Source organism: Cetorhinus maximus, chromosome 2 (assembly GCF_964194155.1).
Source record: "Cetorhinus maximus chromosome 2, sCetMax3.hap1.1, whole genome shotgun sequence".
NCBI classification, from domain to species: domain Eukaryota; kingdom Metazoa; phylum Chordata; class Chondrichthyes; order Lamniformes; family Cetorhinidae; genus Cetorhinus; species Cetorhinus maximus.
The window spans coordinates 210,949,485-210,976,404 of NC_135880.1; the positions used below are offsets into that span (position 1 = coordinate 210,949,485).

Below are 26,920 nucleotides of genomic sequence, written 5' to 3' on the forward strand. Positions count from 1 at the left end.
CTGATTCTCTTCACAGATACTGCCTGACCTGCTGAAATGCTATTTCCAGCACTTTTTTGGTTCTATTATAACAGTTGATGAGGTGCTTGCTGTTGATGCAATTACTTAAATCACCCACCAGGTGGCATCATCTCTCTTTGTTTGGGAATTCTTTTTAAAAGCCAATGGTTGGTTCAAAGTATAAAACCTTTACATTTGGTGTTGTTTCTATTTATGATATGTAATTTGAATTTAAGCTTCAGTAAATTGAGTAAACACAAAGTGCAGAAGTATGCATAATTGAATAGATTCTGAGAAGGTTAGATTGTCAGACAAAAAGCAGTCACAACTTTAAGAGTTCTGCAAAAAAAAAGGATTTAATCCGCGGGGAATCCCAGGTCTTGCATCATTCTGTTACATTTTTGCAAGATAATTCCAGGTTGAATTGTACGAGGATTAAATTATGCAAAGTTTACATTAAAATTAAACACATATCTGTGATTTTTATATAAGATAATCACATCTCTTTGCAAATATGAATTCCTGGCAGCTGAGTATTGCTGATAAAGGGATGGGATTTGGGTGCAGGTGGACTGATTCACTCATGAGGAATTTCAGTTCATTTAGTTAATTGTAATGGTGCATTCTGGCCTCCAAACCTGCCTTGAAACGGGAACAGGGGATCTTTCCTGTTTAACAAAAAAAGGATGAAAATGTTCATACTCAATACTGTGTCTTTTATACTGATTACTCCAGCATTTAGTCCACACTGCCTAATGTAGTCCATCTTCAGACAACCTGTTCAAACTATTGCAGGTAGCACAAGTGTGGTGCAATGGATACCGCTCTCACTTCTAATTCAGGAAGCTGCGGGTTAAAGTTCCACATTAGAAATGTGAGCATTTAATCCAGGCTGCAGGCAGGACTGAGGAAATACTACACTACCAGAAGTGCCACCTTCCAGATCAGACGTTGGACCAAAGCCCTATCTGCTGCCTCAGATAGATGCAATATTTGAACAAGAGGAAATGAGTTGCCCTTATCCCTGGTGCCCTGGGTCGAATATTTATCCCTCAAATAATATAATTGAAACAGATTATCTGGTCATTTATCTCATTCCTGTTTGTGGGAGCTTGTTGTGCACAATTGGCTCCTGTGATTCCTACATTACAATGGTAATTATGCTTCAAAAGTACTTCATCAGTTGTAAATTTAAAAGTTCATAGAATGTTTGTGGAGATCCTGAAGTCATTAAAGATGCTGTGTAAATTCAATAACTATCTTTTACAGGTCAGTATTCTCTTCTAATTATTGACTGGTGAAGTGAATGTGGGACAATTCTGCTCTTACCACGGAGATGCACTCTGCAATGACTGAGCGCAGGTCTGCTGTTCACTACTGTACTAGGCAGTCCTAGTGTTTCTGCTGACAATTTCTGACCAGTTGTGAGTAAAAGATCTCTGCTTGGTTTCACTCGCCATTTTTAATAGGTGACCAACAGTGTACTGTTTGTAGTTCACTGTTAACATGGATAGGAAAGGTTTTCCATTTTCTCTTTTTTTTATTCATTCATGGGATGTGGGCTTCGCTGGCTGGGCCAGCATTTATTGCCCATCCCTAATTGCACTTGAGAAAGTGGTGGTAAGCTGCCTTCTTGAACCGCTGCAGTCCATGTGGTGTAGGTACACCCACAGTGCTGTTATGAAGGGAATTCCAAGATTTTGACCCAGTGACAGTGAAGGAACGGCGATATATTTCCAAGTCAGGGTGGTGAGTGACTTAGAGGGGAATTTCCAGGTGGTGGTGTTCCCATCTATCTGCTGCTCTTGTACTTTTAGGTGGTTGTGGGTTTGGAAGGTGCTGTCTAAGGAACCTTGGTGAATTCCTACAGTACATCTTGTAGATGGTGCACACTGCTGCTACTGTGCGTCGGTGGTGGAAGGAGTGAATGTTTGTGGTTGTGATGCCAATCAAGAAGGCTGCTTTGTCCTGGATGGTGTCAAGCTTCTTGAGTGTTGTGGGAGCTGCACTCACCCAGGCAAGTGGGGAGTATTGCATCACATTCCTGACTTGTGCCTTGTAGATGGCGGACAGCCTTTGGTGAGTCAGGAGGTGAGTTACTCGTCCCACGATTCCTAGCCTCTAACCTGCTGTTGTAGCCATAGTATTTATATGGCTAGTCCAGTTCAGTTTCTGGTCAATGGTAACCCTCAGGATGTTGATAGTGGGGGATTTGTGATGGTAATGCCATTGAACGTCAAGGGGCGATGGTTAGATTCTCTCTTGTTGGAGACGTTCATTGCCTGGCACTTGTGTGGTGTGAATGTTACTTGCCACTTGTCAGCCCAAGCCTGGATGTTGTCCAGGTCTTGCTGCATTTGGACAGGGACTGCTTCAGTATTTGAGGAGTTGCGAATGGTCCTGAACATTATGCAATCATCAGCGAACATGCCCATTTCTGACCTTATGATGGAAGGAAGGTCATTAATGAAGCAGATGAAGATGGTTGGGCTTAGGACATTACCCTGAGGAACTCCTGCAGTGATGCCCTGGAGCTGAGATGACTGACCTCCAACAACCACAACCATCTTCCTTTGTGTTAGGTATGACCCCAACCAGTGAAGAGTTTTTTCCCCCTGATTCCCATTAACTCCAGTTTTGTTAGGGCTCCTTGATGCCACCCTTGGTCAAATGCTGCCTTGATGTCAAGGGCAGTCACTCTCACCTCACCTCGGGAGTTCTGCTCTTTTGTCCATGTTTGAACCAAGGCTGTAATGAGGTCAGGAGCTGAGTGACCCTGGCAGCACCCACACTGAGCGTTAGTGAGAAGGTTATTGCTAAGCAATTGCTGCTTGATAGCACTGTTGATGACCCCTTCCATCAGTTTACTGATGATCGAGGGTAGACTGATGGGGCGGTGATTGGCTGGGTTGGATTTGGGCTGTCACTCTCACCTCGCCTCTTCTGAATCAGGGCTATCTCACCTCTAAACCGAACAATGGTCCAGGAATCAAGTGAGGGTGGAGCTACTGTATTAACATAAAGATGAGAATGTCTGTTTCTCTGTAATTAATGGAATCAAATTGCTCAAATCATATTTAAAAGGTACACATTTCTAGATATTCATCAGTTACAGACCCAAACATACGTTCTGTTTATTTCTTATTAATAGAGGGCTTTCATGCCAGTGCTATGTTTGGGATTATGGAGTAATGGAACAGTGTCAATCCCCCTCATTCACTGAGCTTTAAATCTCAGTTGTGCCGTTGTGAGAGGCACTATACGGAAAGCAGGCTAGGAGAGATCTAACCGAGAGATGTATGTTGAGAATCCATCCTTAAGTGAAGGCTCAGCCAACACTGAACATTCACTCACTTTAGGGATGTTGATCCTGGCTCAATGTAATAAGAGGTAGCTGAGGACAGGCTTGCCACATGCTTCAGACCAGACCCAAGATGGCAAATGTCCAGACAGGTGTCTTGCTGCTCTGAAAGGTGAGCATTTCAACCCAGTAGGGGGAGTTATAAACAGCTTTTTTAACATTGCTCATGGGGCTAGTTACTTGAGATTAAATATGCTTCCCCCAGAGTATTGTTCTGACATGATGAATGTCATGTGGGGACATTTAATGGGAAAGACAAACATTGCTGTCTGGAGACCCTGACCTTTGACACAGCATCAAATGTAATTATAGCACAGACAGGAGAGGGCATGTTAATCCCACCATGGCTTTATAATAACCAACATTTTGAATACTATACTAACCGCAGCACTGTGGTGAGTGCGATCAATTCATCATGATATTTACTGCAATTAGATGCACTCTTCATATGGAAGTCATCCCTGATGCTACAGTGTTTTATCTTATGCCTGTCTTGCTAAAAGAGTCTAAGAATAGGACATTATCTTTACAAAACAGTAAAGAAACTATAGTTTAGCACATGAAACGCTTACTTTAACCAAAGTGCTCACAGCCATACACTCCTTATAAAAGCTGTTATTAAAATTTTAGCACAGAGTTCATTTTCAATAACATTGAAGCCCCCACACACAGGGTATAACTTTTGAAAATTGTAACTACCCTTTGTAATTTTCACACTTGTATGGGGTTCTATCCAAATGAAAGCTAACTCAGTATCAGTGATATGATTGTTTTTAACTTTTATTTTTTTCCCCTGCTTTATTTGTGTATCATATCAGGTGATCACAGGTCAGGGTCTGTGTTGTGAAAACAGAACCACCACTATAGATTAAGAATGAGATAGCACAGTGTGCTGTGTTAATATCTTGTTAATTACATTATTAAGGTTTGTTAATGTCATTGTTAAGGTTAGGGGAAATGGGTGCTCGGTACTACTTGTCTTAGAGCACATATAAATAGGGGATAGGTGGGACACTGGCTGGAATGGGAGAAGAGCTGAGAGACTGAACAAGCCAATAAATTCCCATGATAAAGAAAAGCTCTGTGCCTTAGTTTTGGCTCCATCAATCAGCTTGTATCCTATTAACATGTTGTACACTAGGAAATTGCCAAGGTGATAAAGTAACATTAGGAACCATAAGCACAAACAGTTGTGAGTAAAAATCAAATATACAAAATTAAATAATCCCTTTAAAAAAGAGGCAGATAAATTTCTGGTAATTGAAGGAGCTATGAATAAGTATATGGAAGAAAAAGAATTTATCTAATGTGTTATCATGCCTTACATGCAATTTTTGAAATACGGTGACTTTTGGCCTGGATTTTCTGTTGAGAGTGACATTGAGTCTAATAGCTCTTACTGTTGTTATGGAGCAAGCTGGACAGCGACCTCCGGAGTATGCGCGTGTGCAGTTAATCCCCTCCCTCTGCCTCTCTACCACTCTTTCCTCCATTAAGGCGCTCCTTGAAACCTACTTCTTTGATCAAGATTTTTTGCCATCTGACTTAATATCTCCTTATGTATTAAATTTTGTTTGATGATGCTAGTAAAGAATCTTGGATTAAAGAATCTTATTAGGTTAAAGTCACTATATAAATGCAAGTTGTTGATGGTGCTCTCAAGATTCCTATTCTTCTTTGTGACTGAGATCACAGGAAAGGGAGACATGCTTAATCTAACCTTGGCCAGTTGCTGCAATGCATTTTGGATATTGTATATACCATAGTCACAGTGTGGCTCGATTGGAGAAGTGGATATTAATCTAGTGAACTGCTCTGACTTGAATGGTGTTGTTAAAGATGCAGGTTCCATGAGTGGTGAGTATACCATCACACTCCTGATTTAAATGTTGTAGATTGTGGTAAGGGATTGAGGGTTCAGAAGCTGAGCCACTGATTACAGAATATCATGCCTCTGTCCTGCTGTTTTAGCCATGAGTTTGTCATAGCTGATCCTGTTCAGCTGTAATCAATGATGACCCCCCCCCCCCCCCCCAAGGACGTTAATGGTGGGGAGGGGTATCTTGGCAATGGTGGTGCTGTTGAAAGTCAAGGGGAGGAGACTGGGCTTTTTCTTATTTAAGATGGTTATCAATATGCCAAAATCTGATGGTGTTGTTTGATGGATAAATGTTGGCCAGTTTACTGGGCTATTTTGCTGCCCTTCTTTGAAAAATGCTATGGTGTCTTTAACATAACCCTGAACCACCAGAACATGAAGGGGACATTTGGTTTATTATTCCATTCATGAGGGTAGGGGTCCAGGGCTGGCAACAACCTCAGTTATGTTTACAAGTCCCTGAGGTGCTCTGCACAAAGATAATTGGATGCTTACCTATAGAGGAACTCTTTAGTCTAATGTCAGTGGAACCAAGTGACCAGTTCTGACCAGAAATGGCATTCAAGGTCCTATTTACTTCATAGTACCGTGATTCTATATTAAGAAGGCCAGGGCAATAGGGAGAAGGCAAGGGAATGGCATTAGGTGCACTGCTCATTCAGAAGGCTGGCGCAGACACAAAGGGCCGAAAGGCCTCCTTCTGTGCTCTAACAATTCTGTGATCACTTGAAAGAGGTGAGTGCTTTGGACACTCGGGCATAGGCCTTTTTCAAAATGGAGCCAGTGGCATCATTGATGTTCACGGAAGGTTAACAACAGGCAAAGGCAGGGCAAATGGGATCCCTTTGAATGCTGTGTTGATAGATTGCTAGACTGGAATCCTGAATGTGATTGCAGATTCTTTGCAGGTGAAGATCATGGGAAGGCTTGTCTCTGTGGTAGTCGAATGATCATTGTTGACTGAAGCGACCACTCCTTGATCTGCAGGCTCTTGAGCAGTTGGGGCACAGGAACTCTTGGTCTGGAGGGACTCGGGTGTAGGTAGATTCCTTCCATTCCCTGTGCCTTTCTTCAACAGCCTCACGTCCGTTTATTTTGAATTTGTAGGTTGCCACCCTGGTTGTTGTGCGCCAGCTATCTCTGACAGCCTCCTGCGCCCAGACCCATTGGTCAGTGCCAGCTGGGGAGAGCTGTCTTTTCAGCTGCTCTTTGAAGCGTTTGTGAGGTGCACCTCAGTTTCACTGACCGGAGCAAAGTTCACCATAAAGCACTTCTTTTGGCATCCTGGAATCCTCCATGTGTGTCACATGTCCTGCCCAGTACATTTGGCATTGTGAGAGAGTGCATTCAATGCTGGACAGACGGGCTCTGATGAGGATTCGTTGTTTGTGCTGTCGTCCTCTCACCTGATGATCATAATAGATTGAAAATAGGGTTGATGGAAGCACTCCAGCAGACACATCTGTTTTCTGTACTGAATCCATGATTCTGACCCATACAAGAGGTTGGTGATGACAATCACTCTGCATATTTGAGTTTTGGTGGTGGTGAGTGCTGTATGGTTTTGTCAGATATGCTTCAAGTGGTCCCACTGTTGTCAAGGATGTAGACAATGGACTGTCCACATCCAATAGCTGCTTTGGAATCCCGAATATACAGCGATTAACAGTTACATTGAATTGTAAGTTGCACTGTGAGATGTTGGAGCACAAATCAGGACCTTTAATCCTATTCATTGTAACACTCACACTAACATTATATCATGTAAATATTTTGTTACCTCACCTTTTAAACCTGTAAGTGCTATAATTAGAATATGACAAGACCAATAGCAGAAAGACCAGCATTGCTTGAGTTGGCAGCGCTGAAGGTTACAGGGGTCGAAGAATGCAAGGGGAGGGCTTAAAAATTAAACGGGGCGAGAATGAGTGAGTAACTTTTCCACTTCCACGAACAATTTCCCACTTGTTGAAGTTAGCGCCGAGGCTGCCATGTCACCGTTAGGTGGCGGTGCCGAGCCTTGAACAGAAACAAGCACAAGGAGGGCCACCTGTTTAATAGGCAGAGCTGGGGCTCTCCCCGGAACAGAAGCTAACTCAAAACACAAATCCCTCAGCCGATAACGAGGATGTGATAAGGAGCTAGACAGCATTTCGCAATCGCACGAATACATTGGTGGAGGTGGGAGGTGAGTGAAGGCTGGTCTGGAGAATGAAAGTTGCTGGGGCTCCACTGCAAATTTCTGTTTAAATTGCGAAATAAATATCATACCCCAAAAAAAAAGCCGCTGGATCTTTAATTTATGTCTCTATTAAGATGAATTGCTAACAGCATCAAACATTGAGACAGGGCAATGTCCTCACTGATAACTTTAACGCTGATGTGATCCCCACTCTGGATCATCACAGGCATTTTCTGCTCCCTCTCTCTCTCTCTGTCTGTCTCAATCATCATTCTGGCCGATATATAATACATAGTGTTATCTGCTGCAGGATGTGGTGGTTATAGGGTGCGAGATACCCGTTAGGGAAAGCGTCTGTGACACTGTTCGAGGTCTGACCAATGATTTTAAACCGGTAGAGGTCCCGCGGGAGCTGGGAGGGCGATGAATATCTCGCAGGCAAGTGAGTCAGCCCAGGCACCGCTTGCAGTACCCGGGTTGACAGACAAGCTCATCGTTGGCGCTGTTGTCCTGCAAATAGTCAAAGCAGAATCAGGCAAAAAAAACATTCTGACCCCAAGCAAGCAACAATCATTGCTCCCCGAATGTAAATAACTCATTGCTTTCGCTCATTTTAAACTTACTGCAGTAAACCCATTGAAGCTGCAGCCTTGTTCAATTTGCCCGCATTCCAACTGACCCGTTACAAAATCAAATCTTTGGGAATGAGCAGATTGTGTGTTTTATTAACAGGAGAATATTGGTGTAAACATCTGCAGCCAGTTAGCGGGACAGGTCTGTCCGACTGGAAGAACCTTTGTTTACAAGTTGCACATAGGCTAGGTAAGTGCTACCCGTAGCAAGCGGGGTGTTGTGTACATGACAGATCGATTCAGATTCACTGATCGCTGCGGAAGTAGAGAGTAAAGGTGTTCACCTTTCCCGAAGGTGTAAATGTGTCCAGATATTAGAGATTGGGAGACGCTGGCTGACTGTGCTGACATTCCTGGAGCGGCTCCTCCACTTTGCCTTCTCTTCGATACTGCATTGCCTCTTAGTCAAATATAAATGTGGTGCAGAATCTTGATGTGCCCCAGCCTGGGTTCAGAGTGGTGACAGTGCAATGATTTGACACACGAGCCCTTGCTTCATTCTACACACAGTGTTCCGGAGGGCTGGGGACACAGGATGAGGCGCTCACAGCTGGATCCCCCGACCCTCTCTCCATTGCAAACTTCCCCGCGTTTGCTTATCTGCCCTTTCTCAATCCCCCCGCCTTCCACCCGGGAATGTGTGCAAGAATGTGGCGCTTCAGATTCGCGGCTGGAATTCCAGTTTAGATAACAACTGGTTTCCATTCAAAAAAAAAAGTGCACAATGCAAATAATCATTTCAATTAAAGGGGCAACGCGTCTCTGTGCACAGTCTCTGCTCTTTCAATAATCGGCCGGATGAGTGAGGCTGTTCACTTTAAGAGTGTTGAAGGGGAGACAACCTCAGCCCAAAGCAGCAAAAACGATCCCCCCACCCACCCCGATAGCTGGTGTTTCATCGATTCCACATAGAGGTAGCAACTTGACTCTAAACGTGACAGTTAAGCCCTACAGTGGAGGAGTTAATTGGAGTGTGGGGGGGTGGGGGTGGGAGTGTGTGTGTGTGGGGGGTGTGTGTGTGTGGGTGGGTGGGGGGGTGATGCCATTCGGTCCCTCCTCACGTCAGGTACCTCAAGTTGAAATAATAAAAACCTGGACCCTGACCAGAGTAAAATCTGCTCATGGGTGGGATGCACAGATAATATTTGGAGGAGGAGGAGGAGGCCAAACCGCCTCTAAGTGGCGGAACACTGCATTATATATATAGATATATAAAAGCGCCCACGTCCAATAAGCATTTTCGTGGAGGTCCCTGCCCTGATTTGCACGGCTTTTTTTACACATGACAGAATGTATATAAAGCACAGGCTCAGTCCACACTCCAACACACCGGTACCAGAGGTAATGGAGCAGTCATATTCCAGCGGTGGATTTTATATTACAGAGCCCACAGATTGCTGAGAACATATTCCTGGATTTATTTTCAATGCACAAGGAACTCCTCCGCGCTCCTGCTTTTTTTTTATATATATGAAGGATCCGTGTTGTGTTTTGTGGGTGAGTGTGTGTGTGTATGTGTGTGTGAGAGAGAGAGAGTGATTGTCTCTATTTTTTTTAGGGATTTCGCCTCCTGAAGGAACCCAGAGAACAATGTTAGCGGTGCCCAGATCGATGGTAGTTTTGGCTTTGATTTTCGCCTTTCCAAACTCTGCTGACTCCCGGGACAGTCAGTTAGTCACCCCTGTCCGGCTGGACGGTGTATCAAGTCGAAAGCATTTCTTCCGAAAGGGCCTGCAAGATGTCAGCGAGCAGGATGTGGCTTTTAAGATCGTGGCGTTCGACGAGGAGTTTTATTTGCACTTGGTGCCCGATGCGAGTTTCCTGGCGCCGGTTTTCACGGTGCAGTCAGTGCCTGCATCGCCCCGCGCTGCTTGGGGTACCACTTTGAACCACTGCTTCTACTCGGGCTCGGTGAACGCCGACGCGACGTCTTTTGCAGCTGTCAGCTTGTGCGGCGGCATACACGGGGCTTTCGGCTCCAACGGATCGGAGTATCTCATCCAGCCGGCGAGGAACGGGAGCGGGAGCCCGGTGGTGACAGGTGCCCAGAGCCCGCACCTTATCCGCCGCAGGAGCGTCTCCGTGCCCCTGCTTAACGCCACCTCCAGATGTGGAGTGAGTGGGACCACTGCAAATCTACAAGTCCTGGAGAAATTTAAAGGTGATCTGATTTTATTTCTCTCTCTCCCCCTCTCTCTCTCTCTCACTGGATGGTTTGCAACGCCACTTTCATCTTAAGTTTATCAGACGCAACAGAAAAAAACAATATCCTTCTCTTTTCCACATCACACTTGTATCAGTCTCCCTGGTATTGGAAACAGCAACATGATCGTGAAAGATGGGAGGGTCCGTGTGATTTGCGCTTTAATTTTCAATCGAGTGCAATAGGTTCAGTTTAGGTGTCAGTAAGGTGGATGAGCTCAGTTTGTGTAAATGATGCTGCCAGAGATTGACCAGACAGGGACTGTGAGCATTGCCTTCGCGCTCATCCAGGTCCACATCTGCAGAACTGAAGCTGCCCAAAATCTCTCGCAGTCGCGCCGTAACTTCTGACTTAATATGGGTAAAACATTTATTGACTGCACTCCCGCTCTTTTTCTCCTGCACTCACCCCGAAATTTCGTCGCCAGCCACTCTGCAGTGTGTCTTTTAGCAATAAGATGTGTGCACACTGTGGCTGCGGCTCTACTCTGCCCTAGCGGGGATGCGGCACGCAGGACATTTTCTTTCAGTATTTGCAAAAGGGCGACTTGGCTTTTCACCCCAACCCCCCTGTCCCCCTGTCCCCTGTCCCCCTGTCTCCATTCCTCCCCCTGGTCAGCGCTGATAGTTGTTGAGCTGGAGTTTCTAAGCTCCAGCCCATGGTGGTTATGTCAGGACACAAGTGAGCATTTGTGCTGCTCCCTTACTGTATGTAAGTGAAGGGGGAGGGAGCCCTGAGCTTCACGTGATCAAACATGTCCTGTGTGATCCCCCGCATTGCAGCTGTATATTTTACCCACATCTGCTGGCAGTCCGTCATCCAGGCGGGAGCGAGGGCTCTCTAATGCTCTGCTGATTATGATGTCTGTTCTTATGATTCCCAGAGCCCTGAACCGCCTTCCCTGCCTCACAGCGGCGGTGGGTCAAACATATTGCAGCTGAATCATCGACAGGCCAGCGGTTTCCACGTGACCGGAGTCTCTTTGGCTGTTAACCCTTTGCAGGCTTTGCAATAGTAATCCTGCCCAGCAACGTCCTGCATTTCCCATCTTGGTTAATTCGGAAATACGTTCAGTTTCAATCTAAAGTATTTAATTTGCAGTAATCTGCTGCCAAAGAAGGGGGGCATTCGACAGTGCGATGCAGCGTCTGACCTGTCAGATTGCTTGTCTGATACCCAACTCTGGTTAAGCTGCAATTTTCTCCCAATCAAACATTGGGAAGATCAAAACCATTATGTTTGGCCTCCAGAACAAACTCCACACACTTGCCATTGATTGCATCGCCCTTCCTTATCAGGAGCAGGCTGCAGCCTCAGCAGCCTAGCTGACTCTGTGCTGGGCTCTCAACCCAAACCCTCTCCATTTCAAGGATCACCCACTCACTCCTAACACTGTATGCCTCCTCCTGTTTCACCTCAGCTTATTTATTGTTGAAATCCCCATCCAGGGTTTTGTTATGTCCACAGTTTTGACTATTCCATTGCTCTCCTGACAAGCCTCCTATCCTCCACCTTCCATACACTTGCAGCCCATGTCCTAACCCATACAAAGTCCTTGTCACCCTTCACTCCTGTGCTCACTGATGAGCGTTGGCTCCTGATTCACCAATGCCTTGATTTTCAAACTCTCATTTTCTTTTCACAGCACTTAATTGCTTTGCTTCTCCCTTTCCCTGTAACACCCTTCCAGAATTTCTTCATAGCTTCAACTCTTGCCTCTTGTCCATTCCCCCCTTCTCCTTAGCCACCATTGGTGTCTGTGCTTTTATCCATCTAAATGATACACTTTGAAATTTCCATGCTAAACATCTCTGTCTCACCACCTGTCCCTCCTCCTTTGAAACCTTGCTGTTTGACTAAGCGTTTAGTCACCTGTCCTAATAATTAATTGTTTGTTGTTTATTACACTCCTGTGAAGTGTCTTGGGGCATTTTCCTACGTTAAAGGCTCTGTATGAATATAATCCATTGTTGTAGTTCAGGTTATAATGGCTTGCTTTATTGTCATATCACTCCCTATCCCCAAACAGCCCTCCCCATTTCCCCTCCCCGCCCCTCCCCATTTCCCCTCCCCGCCCCTCCCCATTTCCCCTCCCCGCCCCTCCCCATTTCCCCTCCCCGCCCCTCCCCATTTCCCCTCCCCGCCCCTCCCCATTTCCCCTCCCCGCCCCTCCCCATTTCCCCTCCCCGCCCCTCCCCATTTCCCCTCCCCGCCCCTCCCCATTTCCCCTCCCCGCCCCTCCCCATTTCCCCTCCCCGCCCCTCCCCATTTCCTCTCCCCGCCCCTCCCCATTTCCCCTCCCCGCCCCTCCCCATTTCCCCTCCCCATTTCCCCTCCCCGCCCCTCCCCTCCCCTCCCCACTTCCCCACCCCTCCCCTCCCCACTTCCCCACCCCTCCTCTCCCCACTTCCCTACCCCTCCCCTCCCCACTTCCCCACCCCTCCCCTCCCCTCCCCTCCCCATTTCCCCACCCCTCCACAATTCCCCACCCGTCCCCTCCCCATTTCCCCGCCCGTCCCCTCCCCATCGCCCCTCCCCATTTCCCCTCCCTGCCCCTCCCCATTTCCTTTCCCCACCCCTCCCTCCCCATTTCCCCTTCCTCCCCACCCTTATTTCATTTTTACTACTGGCTCACATGGTGGGAAGATAATCAAATCTGAGATGCATCTTCAAAATAGAAAACTATTCAACTTATCTTCTGGCGCGTAATGACTATTTTGATGATTCCAGGACCACTTAAGGGCACTTTGAATCTACCCTCCCCTAATCATGACAACTGGACTAAAATTATAAAATTGAGCCTATCCTCTTAGTAATCAAACTGTCACTGCATGGCCTATAATCGCAGGGAATTCAGGACAATCAGAATGAGGAATCTAACTTAATTAAGAACCTTCTGTAGTTTTATGTGAATTACTGTTGCGCCTTAATTGTGCCTCATGACATTCACTGGTGGATTAAAACAAACTCTTCCTAAATTGCATATCATTGAGAACATCAGTTATTGATCATTAGTTAATTTCTGCTGAGAACAACGTTTTTGTCACCTCTCCCTTGGAGAAATTCAGCTTGCTCTTAACTGGAATTGGACTAATGACTAAATGACAATGAGTTAAATGGTGCAATTCAGTCACAGAATTCCAGGCTGTTTGCAAACCACTTGTGATGATGTTATCAGCTTCACCATATTAGAAGCTTCTTAGATACCTTTGTGGAGAAATGCACTATCTGTTTTCGATGTTAAGCCATAAAGGTTTGATTCCTGAACTACTTTGAGTTAACTAACCTTGCCTGGACTAGCAACAATTGGTTGCAACAATTAGCTTCAGTCACTGGAATAGGGAGGTAATAAAAATCAGCTCCTGATCCTGCTCCTGATTACTGTCCAGTATCCCTAGCAGAAAATGGGTGTAACTCTTTCGAGTTATCAACAGTCACAGATTGTAACTCTTTCAAGTACATTCACAGTTCTTGGTTTCCGGGAGTGGGACATGAACCCACAACCTTCTGATTCAAAGGCGAGGGTGCTGTGAACTGAGCCACAGCTGACACCTCCAAGAAAATGGGTGTATGTGGATTGAATTCAGTGCAATGTCTATTGATGCTTGAATGATTTGCCAGCAGTTACTGTTTAACTTCACACACAGAGAATCGCTGCTTGGGCAAGATACCAGAGGGCGTCAGGCCCAGACGAACTTTATCTCAGTAAGAGTTGGCACCTTTAAGAAAAGAGGAGGGTGGAATAATAATTTACATTGGAGTACAGGGTATCAAGTTACTTAAACAGATCTCCATTCTCCAGCCAATAGAACGCGCACTGGAATATCCATTATAATTCTAACAAGTAGAATTTTAAATTTGATGGATAAATCTTGGCAGTGATCTCAAATGCACTTGTGCAGTTCCTCATTAAAGAAAGGGGGTACTATGACACATTTGATCCTCACATAGCTCAGCAGATCACTTCATTCAATTCATTTTACTAATAAAATATTTCCATCTTTTCCTCTATTTCATAATTATTTGCTGTAATGTTTCTTCTTTTCCCTTTTCAGAGGTAGCCCTATCACATGCGCCAATCCTAGCTGACAGCATTGCCAGGTGTTGCGTGGGGGTAGGTGAGAAGAGTAGCAGCTCAAAGCTTCCAAAAGACTAACCATTCAGGGCCTTGGAGACCAAACAGTTAGGGCACATTCTTTGCTTCTACATGCAACTTATAACGTTCCATACACTTGTCCAATGCTACCAGACCCACAAACCTAAGAGAAATGGAGCCCAATGTTACATTTTTTAAATGGAACAACTTCAGGACATGTAAAGTTTTCTAACCACACAGTCCTCATTAAAAACTGGAGATACATGAGAAACATAAGGGGCACTATAGTAACTCATACTGATTTGATGTTTCGATGTGCTAAACATGATGATGTAGCACCTATCAATATTTTCCCACCATAATCAGCAAACCTAATACACAGTATCTTAATTCATTCAGTAGGGTTATGGTTGTCACTTACCCAATGACTAACCTTGCTGACTCATTGACGGAAAATGGTATTTCATTATTTGAATTGCTTTTAGAATTGGAATGTAAGTCTAATAATAGATCAGAAACATTAATGCTTTAAAGTAATGATTGCTTATTCCATCTTCCATGGATCTGGATGGTAGGTAGTAAAGATATTAAGGGCCATTAGTCCTAGCAAGTCTGGCCTGTTTAAATAGATCACCCACATTCTCAGCATATCCTTCATTCTCTCCTCTCTATTAAGATTGTCTGTTGAACTCAGTACAATAATTCGTGCCTACTCAAAACTAATTATATTTTTGATGAATGGGATATGGCAAGTCTGACTCCGGAGAGGCAGTTACTGGGACCTAGCTGCTTTGATTATAGCTTTAATTGGTATTATGGATAACAGTGTAATTATGTACTTGTATGTTTAAACTGTATTTATTTAGTTTAGGGGCATGCCAGTTTTGCTCGTTGCTGATACACTTGTCAGCAGTTATCCCAAAGTATGTTTGCCAGATTTGCTAATCCTGGCCATTTGGACATTTAATTTTAACAAACTTGCCTGGCTTAACAATCTGGCAACTTCATTTTGGCATTGCTGCCCACTTTATCCAATGGTCATTTTGGATTCGGTGGCACAGGTATGCTAACAAATTCAATCTAAAAGCAGTTTTACAATACTATTATACCCATAGTTGAATAATCATATCATCGACTAAGTATTCCATTCAGATGCAAGTTTTATCATTGAACATGAAGATTTTTCTTTGTTTGTGTGATGTACTTTTAAAACAAATATCTAGTTAATGAAGATAGCAGTTTGTCCTTCTGTACTTTACATAACCAGCGTCAGATTCTGGCTAACATTTTAATTTTCTCTTTTTAAGCGTCCCATACTATGGATCCTTCACCGAAAGGGGAATTTGTGGGTAAAAAGGCCAGTAGATCCAAGCGTTTTGCATCAATACCCCGTTTTGTGGAAACCTTAGTAGTGGCTGATGAGTCTATGGCCACCTTCCACGGTGATGATCTTAAACACTATGTCCTGATGTTAATGGCAGTGGCAGCCAGGTTATACAAACATCCCAGCATATTGAACCCAGTCAGCATTGTGGTGGTGAAATTTATGGTCATCAATCATGAAGACAAGGGCCCAAAAATCTCCAGCAGTGCAGCACTAACTCTGAGAAACTTTTGTGCGTGGCAGAAAAAGTTTAACAAGGCCAACGATAAGAATCCTGAGTACTATGACACTGCAGTCCTTTTCACAAAACAGGTATGTTTCTTTGTCCCCTTTTCTATTGTGATTGATGACATGTCAGTACCTATTAACAGCACTGAAAAGTCAGTCTCTGGTTTTATGGTGTTTTACCAGTGTAAGTTCCTTGTCTGCACGGATCTTTCCTCACTAGAACATAGAATGATTCTATTGCCTAACACATGGCTGTACTGTCAGTTCCACATCGACAGCTCAAATAACTCTCCTTCTGCTCCATTTCTTACATCTTGCTCCATCAGGAATTTGGTTTCCACTAAAATGCGACAAGTTTAATCTCTATGCCATGGGCTGGGTCGTAATGAACTGCATAACCTATTAATGCCTAATGTGTCATGCAGTGAGGTTCTTTCTCTAACAGAAGAGAATGTAAAGCTCTCACTTTATACCGGATGTTTACAATGTTTCTAAAGAAAATATATCAGAGAATCTAGTGCAAACCTTAACCACATTTTCACCTTGTATTTATTTTATTGTTATTCAGGATAGGTGCCAGATACTAAAATTTAGCAGAGAGCAGAGCTAAACTGGCTTTTTAATCGGCATGTTATATTCATATGCAGAGTTAGGCATTTTTGTTTTAATAGGTCAAAATTCAACGTGCCAAAACAGCTCTACTTCTGGGCCACCGGAGCATTGACCCTGAAACTCGTGTCTGCTCCTCTTCATTTGGACAGCTTGTGTGTTTTATCCTGTTAATTGTTAACTACTAATGTCTCCTCAGGTTCACAAAATCAGTTTCTTGATGGCTTGGTTATTAATGTGACATGTTTAGTTTAGATATTTACTCAATTAAATATATACTTGGTCAGACTAAAATAGCAATACTAAATCAGTCTTTAATTTAAGGTAATGATTAAACACTGTAACAAGGGTTTGTGTGAAATGACTCAGCCAGCTCAAGTGAAACAATATTGAACATTCTTTGAGTCATGAATCAGTCTAAATCATAAAATAATTCCCTTTATTTGTTTACTTTTTTTCTCTCCTCCACATCTATCTCTTATTTGGGTACAAGTGTACAAACATCCCTTCGGTACCTTTCCACTCTTGTCTTTCTTAAGTGGACTACACAATGAGTGTCAGCAGACTGTCCATCTATGGATTATCACAAGTTGAGCTCAATTCTGTTCTTCCTCTATGCCCATACATGTGTACATTCAACAGCAAATAGACTGCTAATGGAGTGGCACCCTGCCTGATTATAGTTTTCTATTCCCAAGCCCAAAGACACTGAGGTCAATTGTAGCACCATGACTGCTTTTAATGGCAGCAGTCTGTCTTCTTGCTTTGATAAGTGTTATTGGTTTTACAGAACTGCAAGCTTTGTTTGTATGCACTATATGACCACAGGAGTTTCCAGGTGCTTTCCTAGTCCTATTATGGTTTAGGATGACAGATCAATTGATACATTCCAAGCCTATAACCTGCAATAGGGTGAACCAGGTATTTAAAAATTCCACTCACCACAATACTGCATTTCCTTCTGAATGTATCTCTACACATTCAGTTTTGGGTAAGGTGTGCATGAGTTCTGCTTCCCTTCAACTTCAGATATATCCTTACATCTATATTTCCACATTTCCTGATTACTTTTTAAGTGGCATATTTTGGACTCAAAATATCTGAAAAAATTTGAAATGCATAATTTGTTAACCTGTGTTTAGCATTCATGTTTCCCTCCTCTGAGACCACACACCATTTACTTTCTCATGTTCTGTTTTTCGGTGTATACCATAGTTACTTTCCTTTCTATAATTCTTGTTTTCATGCCTTACTGGCTTTGCTCCCTGGTTTAAAACAACCCCAATTTGCAATTATAGGGTCCCTTCATCTAATGCATTCAAAATCAACATTCGCTCTTTAAAACTTAAAAGCCCAGATGCTCCAGCGATAAACTTTTGAAGAATATATGAACTAACGCAAATGTTGTCATCTGTTTAGCTGATGTTAAGGCCTAAGATTTGGTTATATTAGAATCAAGCCTTGTAACTAGCCATGTGATGCAATTTGCATGAATATCCTGAAGCGTAAACAGTATTTACTAACCTTGATCATAACTATATTGTGCTCTAACGAACCTCCCTTGAAATCTATGCTATTTACAGATGCAACCATGTATTTTAGCCAAATTACTTGATTTTGAACCATCCAGGTTGTTTGACCAATATACTTGGCCAGATGCAAACCTCAGCACAATATGAGCAGTAATTCTTTGTGCTGAAATTGTTTAAAAGGGTTGGGGATTTAAGTGAAATTTGGGATGCAGCTTGAAACATCTTCTCAAAACTGTTGTATTCTTGTACTAGAGAATCACAGAATAGTACAGCTCAGAAGGTGGCCATTTGGCCCATCCAGTCTGTGATGGGTGTGGCCAAAAGCACATTCTTTAGCCATCCAGTTCCTGCATCACTGGGAGTGACTTGAAACTGCTGGTTGCCCATTTCTCACCTAAAAAATGAGCCGGCGGAAGTTGAAAATGGGGGGTGAGGGGGCACTTCAGCCACCTCTTGGTTATCCAGTGCCCAGCGAAAGCAATTATTAGAAGGGCCACTAAATGGGCAAAGAGCATGCCTGCCCATCTCTAGTGGGAGGCTGAAATCAAGGACCTACACTATTGTAGGACCTGATTGCAATTTGAAGTACAGATGGGTGGAGTGTGATCCATGCATGCTCTGCTCATTGGAACCTGTCAATGAGCAGCATAATCAGTGTTCCTTAAAGGAACTGCTGGTGACTTCCATAAAAGGGCTCCAGGCTTCTTTTTTTTTAACAACTCCACTACCTCAGGGATTGACACCTTCTCCCATTACCAAGGCCTGGTCTGCCAATGGGCTCAGCATTGTAACTGGTCCTCACTCAACTGAGCGCCCACCAACTATATTTAGATGAGGCTCAAATCTCAAGATGCACCATTGCCTCCTCATGCTGGTTTCAGGCAGGTGGCATGGCACCCTGCCCATTTCTCGCTCATTTTGGGCAAAAGTTGGGGATTTTCCACACTGTGTCTGCATTTGTTACCCTTTCCAGATTTGTTTATTGCACTTAACCAGATGGGCACAATGAAAAAGATAAAGCATGAGAATACTAACCTAAGGATATCCACAAATACTTGATTTAGTTAACTCATACGGTAGAATAGATTTACAATGAATTCTGACACAGTGGAACTTAGCTAATGATGGAAAACGGCAATCCCCCAATTCACTTCATGTTTAACCAAACTAAATTGCGCTTCTATTATAGTCAAGGAGACTAACTCATCATGGTGAAATTCTGAACATTAATTTTCCAGTGTTGAATCAGTCAGGTGCTGTGGAATACATTTACAGAGCAATGGAAACTCCATTCACAAAGTACTTAATTTCTGTCTGCACACTGGCTGGAACCTGGTATTTGTGGGATATTATTATTCAAATGCTTAATACGTTAATATCAAATTCTTCTGTCATTAAATAGATGTGTTAACTGGTTTATATTATAAAGTTATTGCTTCTCTTAAAGTTTTGTACAAAGGAATGTGTTAAGTGCTTCTATTAAGATGTAGAAACCTGGAAATTATGATATGTGACAACTCTTAAATTTCACTTTCACAAGCAAGGCTCTTTTTAAAAAAATGTTTTATGTTCATTAACAGTTTGATGTCCTGCAGGATCAGTTGCTTGGTTTGAAGAAGTTCTTACAAAAGCAACTCTATCTTCAGCTGTAACTTAGCTAGTCCTTGGCAAAGTGGAATTGTGTTCTGATAGACAATAACTCCTTTTGAAATTGGTTCTACTGTCCAGTGTGCACTTACTTGAAAGCACTCCTAACTTAGCAGCTATGGCATAAATTAACAAAAGTTTAGTTCTTTACAGGGGAATCGTTGCAATTCATTTTTTTTGTTTTGAGAGGAGGAAGATGCAGAAGAATTGCATGCCATGTTTGTCACACTGGCGGAACTGACACAGTGGTGCACTTTATTCCTACTTAGATCAGGAAGTGTGCTTGTAAACTTATACCCTGTCTATATTACCATGATGCTCCTAGATCAGCAGCTCTGACTTTTTAGAGGCTCTGGAGGTGGCGCAGTAAAGTGGCTAATCGAAATCTGTGGTGTGTCTAAATACCAGTGTTACCATTTTATTCTGTCTATGAGTGACCAAACTATCAACCTGCCCATCAATCCAGCACATTTCACACTGACTATGAAGGAAGATCATGGCCAAAAATCTGGAGGCTCACGGTGCCATGTAAAGCATGGAAACATTGCTGCATTTTGGATGCCAGCACCTCACATAATCGGGACCTGAGGCCTCTCCCATGCCTGATGTGATGAGTAGTGGAAACCTGCACTCTGGCTATACACAAGGTTCATTTAAGGCCATGTATTTCATTTCAAATGACAAATATCACTCCACAATACTGTTGCAGCACCTGAGCGGCACTCTGGGTGCTCAGCTTTGCCATTCTTGGGTGCTTCAGATGGGACCAGAATGAGAAAAAAGCAAATTGTGCCAACTGGCCACGTGGCCTCCTCTTAGGCCTGAAAGATATAGAACCTCTCTCCCTTTGTGGCTGGGACCAAACTGGCAGTGAAACAGGAGCAGTTTTCAGTTCTTTAATTGCCTCTGGCACCTAGCATTCCAGCTTTTGATCTCTGGGCACTCCTCGGGATATTTTTGGGTAAATGCCAGGAAGTCAGCCTCACATTCTATGAGCTTGAGAGCAGAGTACACAGGGCCTGTGGAGCTGTGGTTCCTGTGGCACAGCATCGGAACGACATTATCCCTCCCATAATGTGGCAAAATGTGACTTTAGTGCAGTAGCACGTGCCAACTTGCACATGCACGATTCGTGTCATGTTGCATTTCAGTCTCATGAACAGCTTTGCCACATGGTATGTTTTATTTGTTCCAACGGCGTCACTTTCAAATTGCACTATTTCTTACAAAATGAGAAGAGGTAATTGACCTGAGCAGTTAAATTCAATCAACAGTCTGTTTTATTCATGGGAAGATATTCAGACCCATTGGGAGTGTTTGAGTGATCATCGGACGTTTACACGCTTCCTGACCTCCAGAAGCCATAAAGGGACAGCACGTCTGCTATTCTGACTTTGCTAATGTGCGAACTTCAAAGTGAATTTGGATATCCTTGATCTGAATTTATTGCACAGGTCTCAGAGTGCTCCACCCCACTAAGGAAATGCTGGGCAGAGGAAGCTTTTATCTGAGGTGCAGAATGAAAAGGGCAGCAGTGGAAACTTATTAAAGGAGCAAACGTTTTAGGAACTGTGGACATATAGTCAATTTACTGAGTTAGAAAAATAGCATTCGTTGCTATACGGGAGTACCCCATTTTAAGTAGCAGATATGTTGCTGGACATCACAATTTAAATCAAAACCACTTATATCAAAGCAAGTTTTCTCATTTAAGTGTATGTAACATCAGGAGATGCGTTCCCAACCCAAGGTTTTCAGCCCCAATATCTAATGGGAACTTGAAATAAAAAACCGCAATGTAAATAAATCTTCTACATTCTCAGTGATGTGGAAAAGAACCAAAGAGAACAGGTTTTGTTTTTCTGATTGCTCTGAAATAAAGCTACAAAATACATCCCCAAGGTATAGTTGGCTTATTTTTGCGAGATTGATTGATTCCCCTATACTCACTCATATTAATTTGTTTTGTCCCTTTAAATGACCAGATTGCTTGTGCTAATTTATCTTCTGGCTGTGGATGTTTGTCCCTTTACTGGATGGCTTCTTGGCCTTGGCCCCCTTGTTCCTGCGGAGCCAGTGCCCGCTATTTGGGTAGCGGGGGCGCTGGTTGATGCCATCTTCCTCATGGCACTCTGCTTCACCGCTGTGGTCATGGCCATTGGGCGCACCGATGAGCCCCGGGGGGATTCAGGGCGCAGTGTTGGTGATCGGGGTCAGAACTGCCAATCTCTTAGTCCACCTCCTGGGGCATGAGAGTATGAGTGGCCATTGGGAAGGGGGTGGTGTGGGGGGAAGTAAAACATAAGCCAAAAGCCCTAGAGAATGGGTAAAAAGGCCTTTCATTGATTCACTCAGCCACTCACTCTGCAGATGGATATTTGAAAAATAACTTTAGCATGCTGTTCCCAAGTACTTTGTAACTGGGTAAGGAGCAGTTTAAAAATGAATAAATGAGTAGGTTTATTTTGACTACTTAATAACAAATCTACTCTATTTGGGACTACTTAAAATAGGATATAGCTGTATCTAATTTGCAATGATTGTGCATTGAAGAAAACATAGGGTGGAATTTTACGCCAGTGGGATTTTACAGTCCTGCTGAAGTCAATGGACTTTTGAATGGTTCGCCACATTTTACAGCCCCGCCCCCACTGCGACGGGGCCATAAAATTCCTCTTACAGGCTTGAAGCTGATAGGTTATTCATTTAACCATGTGTCAATTCTAGTCCAAACATAGTGACAGTCATTTTCCAAATCATTAAGCCAGTTGTCATATTTAGTCAATAAATAGTGGTATCACAAAATATTAGCATACAATGGCCCTTGATAACCCTTTTGTGTGTTTTTCATCCATATGTGGAAATTGCAAACTTGGTTTTGTCATCTCAACGGATTACAAGAATAAAAAGCTTCAAGAAAGAAATGGAGCCATTTTTATCTGCATGAAGACTGGAAAGATTGTCTTTAACAAAATTCCATTAGATCATAATAATAGATGAAAAAAAACTTACTGTGTCAACTCAAATTACAAATTGAACACGTATTTATCGCCAAACAAACCTGATTCTAGTTTTGATGTGGATGAATTTGTTTATAATTGTAACTTATATCAGGATTGCAACATCTACAAGCATTTCACATGAAGAATCATTTTTGAAGTAAAGCGACTGTTTTGTAAGCAAATACAGCAGCCATTCTGTGATAGGATTTTCCCTCAGTCAGCAATGAGAAGACCAATCAACCCATTTATTTTGGCGGCATTGGCTGTGGAGGAATGTTGCCCATACTTCAGAAGAACTCTGTCCCCTTAAAGTTTGTGATTCTTAGTAAATTTAATCCACTTGCTAAACACAAAATACATATAATTTGAATCCACTTCACTTTTGGTCCAGTGTTAAGTGAGCCTGCTAATGGATCAAAGTTTATGACTTTATTTATTATTGAATTTCTTGAAAAATTTCTCACCATAATATGATTACAAAACTCCGCTGTGTGACCTAACTCACACCAAGTCCTAGTTACTCATCACCCTTGTGCTTATTGACCTACACTGGCTCCTGATTATGTATCATCTCAATTTCAAGATTCTCATCCTTGTTTTCAAATCCCTTCATGATCTTGTCATGTCCTATCTCTCTAACCTCCTCCAACCTTACAACCCCCTGAGATCTCTGCACTCCTCCAATTCTGGCCTCTTCAACATCCGTGATTTAATCACTCCACCATTAGAAGCTGTGCCTTTAGCTGCGAAGCCTCTAAGCTCTGGAGTTTACACCTCTACACTTCTCTTTCCTCTAGTAAGAGGCTTCTTCAACCTACTTATTTGACCAAGCTATTGGTCATCTGCCATAGCAGCTCCTTATGTAGCTCAAAGTCAAAAGTTCGGTTTGATAATTGTTCCTATGAAATGCCTTGGGATGTTTTTCTATGTTAAAGGTGCTATATACATACAAGTTGCTGTTGTTGCCATATTGGAAACTCTCTTTCTGTTAGGTTTTTGACATCAATTCCATTGGACTCTATTAAACTATATCAGAAACACTAAAGGATGTATTACTAATTGATGCTTACATCCTTGAGTGCTGCATCCTTTTTGTGTCCAAATTGTGTAAGAGGTGAAGATGCTCCTGTGTAATTAATCCAACTGCTATACGTTTCTTCTTTCCAATTCATACAGTGTTATTCATGTTTTAATTTTCTTTCACATTCTGATGTGTAAAAGAACAGGAGACAGGTTTGTGGATTATTTGATATACAATATATTCCAAAATCACCACGTCAATTCCACTAAGTGCGGCTGTTAACTTTTGGTGCTATGATACAGCACCTGCTGCTTTGATACTTGCATGATGCTGAAAGTAGTGAAAATGAACAGCTTTGCCATTGTGCCCTCAGCTCACTAGACTCTGACAACCAATAGAATTTCTAATGTTGTGGAAAAAGAGAACAACTGTTTGGTCAGCTTAACTTCACAAAGTTAAGACAGGCTTCCTACAATCCTCTTTAATGCTAATTTTTAAGTCAAGCATTCTTTCTCTGAGGTCCGCTATTTTGCCAGAACGTGTATCTGTTCTTTATAAACTCATAGCTCAATATTCTGAGCCTCAATTGTATTTTAGCATATTGGTTTTAAATTCTCTAGGCCGATTAGAATTTTCATTCAGTCATTCAGTGGGAGAATTTTGTCTGAAAGTTTAGTGTAAACTGCATGGCTTTAACACTATGGCGCTAATTACGTGAACACATCAAAATCACCTGTCTCTTACTTAGCATAAGAACATATTAATTAGAAACAGAAGAAGACCTCTTGAGCCTGCTCTACAATTCAATAAGATAATAGCTGAACTCTAACATCAATTGCTCTTCTCCTGACACTATGACCCTTAGTTTTAAACTTTACAGCCAGGGAAAACAAATTCTCAGCATGGACCCTGTTAAACCTTCTAAGAATTTTATACATTTCAATGTTTTAAAATCATACCAAATTCTCTATTTTTATAGGCTTCTGTGTAATGTTTTGTTTGTCAGGCAGAACTTTGCCATTTAAACTTACCGAAAAATGTTATTAAATAGACCAGATCAAAATACTTGACACAGGCGGTATCATGAGTTGAGTGGATGTAAACACTATAATGAATTGCTACCTTTTATCTAAGTTTCATCATCAGAGATATGTTTCTTTCTGTATAAAATCAATTCAGTTTTGCTAAACTGTCACTAATCTTTAATAGTTTTGGAATATAATTCTTATATCTGGATTTTGATACCTTATGTATCTTAAAGAACAGTCACTGACTAGTCAAGATTTACACAAAATTAGTTTGGAATCTTGTCAGCTATCTACCCAAGGAGATAAAACCAGAACACAGTTTTCCGAAAAAAATAACTCAAACCCAACTAATCATGGTCAGTGATTGGAATGAGAAGGCAATAGCAGCTGGATTGTGGAATGTACCTCAGGTTCAAGCACCAGCCTTGACAAGAAGCAAACATATTGTACAGTGCCTCACTGCGCAGTTGCAATTCATCCCTTGGATGCTCTGTGCCTCCTTTGTATAGACAGCAACTACAGATAAGATTCTAACACCATATATGGGAATGAAATTGTGATACTAAGGTATTCAGAACAGCTTTGCCAATAAGAAAGAGATGTCATTGTGCCTCTGTTTATTTCTGTCTCTATCTCTCTCTTTTTCTCCCAATTGCCTCTATTCCTCACAAATGCTGGAATGATCAAGAATGAAATAATTATACTTATATAGCACACCTTCAGGTCAAAATGTCTGAGTCTTTCAAAGTGCTTTAGCCAATGAATTACTTTTGGACTTTGGAGAATGTTATACGAACAAACACCTACATAAGATGTGGAATTACTGTCTAATGACCAGCAATGATTCACCCAAAACAGACTAATTGCACAATGATAAATGAGTGAGGGACTTCCTGAGGTCCCCAGCACCACAGGTATCAATCTTCAGCCAATTTGATCCACTCCATGTGATATCAAGAAATGACTAAGTGCACTGGATACAGCAAATGCTTTGGGCCCCAACAACATCCTGGCTGTAATGCTGAAGACTTGTACTCCAGAACTAGCCATGCCCCTAGCTAAGCTGATTCATAATGTCCATCTGAAGCTCACCTATTTATACGATGGGGGAATGCATCACTCGTGTGGTACTGATCCATACAGACCAAGGCAAACCCCCAGGTTCATTCCTGGGTCTGTGTTGAGTTAGTTGGAGTAGCTCAGCATTCTTTGTCTAGGGAGAAGAAAGACCAGCCCCCACTGTTATTTCCCAACTAGTTAGCCAAAATGGGAAGTGCAGGTAACTGGGCATCAAATGGGGGCAGGGCTTTGCAATCTGCAGCTACCCATCGTCTGGATTCAGTGGTCAAGTATCACCATTACATCTGCTGCTAGAGGCTTCTCATTGCCTGCTGAATAATATCCAGCATAAAAGTCTAGGGGAAAATACCTGAAGAAAAAGTGCATACACACTTCCAATATTTGCGTATAGTTGACTATTGATATGCAAATACAAAAGTTAATTTTATTTAAGAGTTTATAAATGGATTTTTTGTTTTGCGGTAATCGGCATAAAAATCGGAAAGGTTGTCATTATTAAAATGACATTGCACCATAGTAATCAATTTGGTTTGACAATTTGATTTGCTGGTTTAAATTTCGGTCACCTTGGTAAAAATTCGTGATAGCTAATTTTAGCAGTATAAGTTACTGATGACAGGCGACAAGACCTGAATCTGGAGAAGTGATCCAAAAGAAGCATCAAATTTCCTAGCAGGTTAATATCTTACAGGTCATAGTGATGGGCACTTATCCGAGGAGGAAATCTGAGCTGTTATGAATTTGACTGGCTTGATCAGTTCAGGGTTTAGTTTCTCGTACAATAGCAAAATTCTCCATTACAAGGAATTTGAACCCGCACCATCTCAGGAAAAAATTGAACTGGAACCAAATTCTCCTTGGTAGAGTGCCACTGATTTAAAGGCGCTTTTATTTTTATTTTAGCAGTTCACTTCTGGCTGAGTTTAATGGGTTTGAATACATGGAGATTGAACTGAATTCTTTATCTTGAACTAAAGCAATTTGATCATTCCCTCCAAAGTCTGGCCTTTGTAGCAGTGGAAAATAGCGAAAAACT

At 42.5% G+C, this 26,920-nt stretch overlaps 1 protein-coding gene across 1 annotated transcript in view; it reads left to right on the top strand.

The window, feature by feature from the left end:
* The first annotated feature begins 9,578 nt into the window (after positions 1 to 9,578).
* LOC144669680 (A disintegrin and metalloproteinase with thrombospondin motifs 15-like) overlaps positions 9,579 to 26,920 on the top strand; it is a 45,414-nt gene continuing 28,072 nt past the window's right edge. The window contains exons 1-2 of the mRNA XM_078532182.1: positions 9,579 to 10,215; positions 15,661 to 16,049. Of these exons, the coding sequence (XP_078388308.1) occupies positions 9,645 to 10,215; positions 15,661 to 16,049 (960 nt within the window). The 5' untranslated portion in view covers positions 9,579 to 9,644. The remainder of the gene's footprint in view (positions 10,216 to 15,660; positions 16,050 to 26,920) is intronic.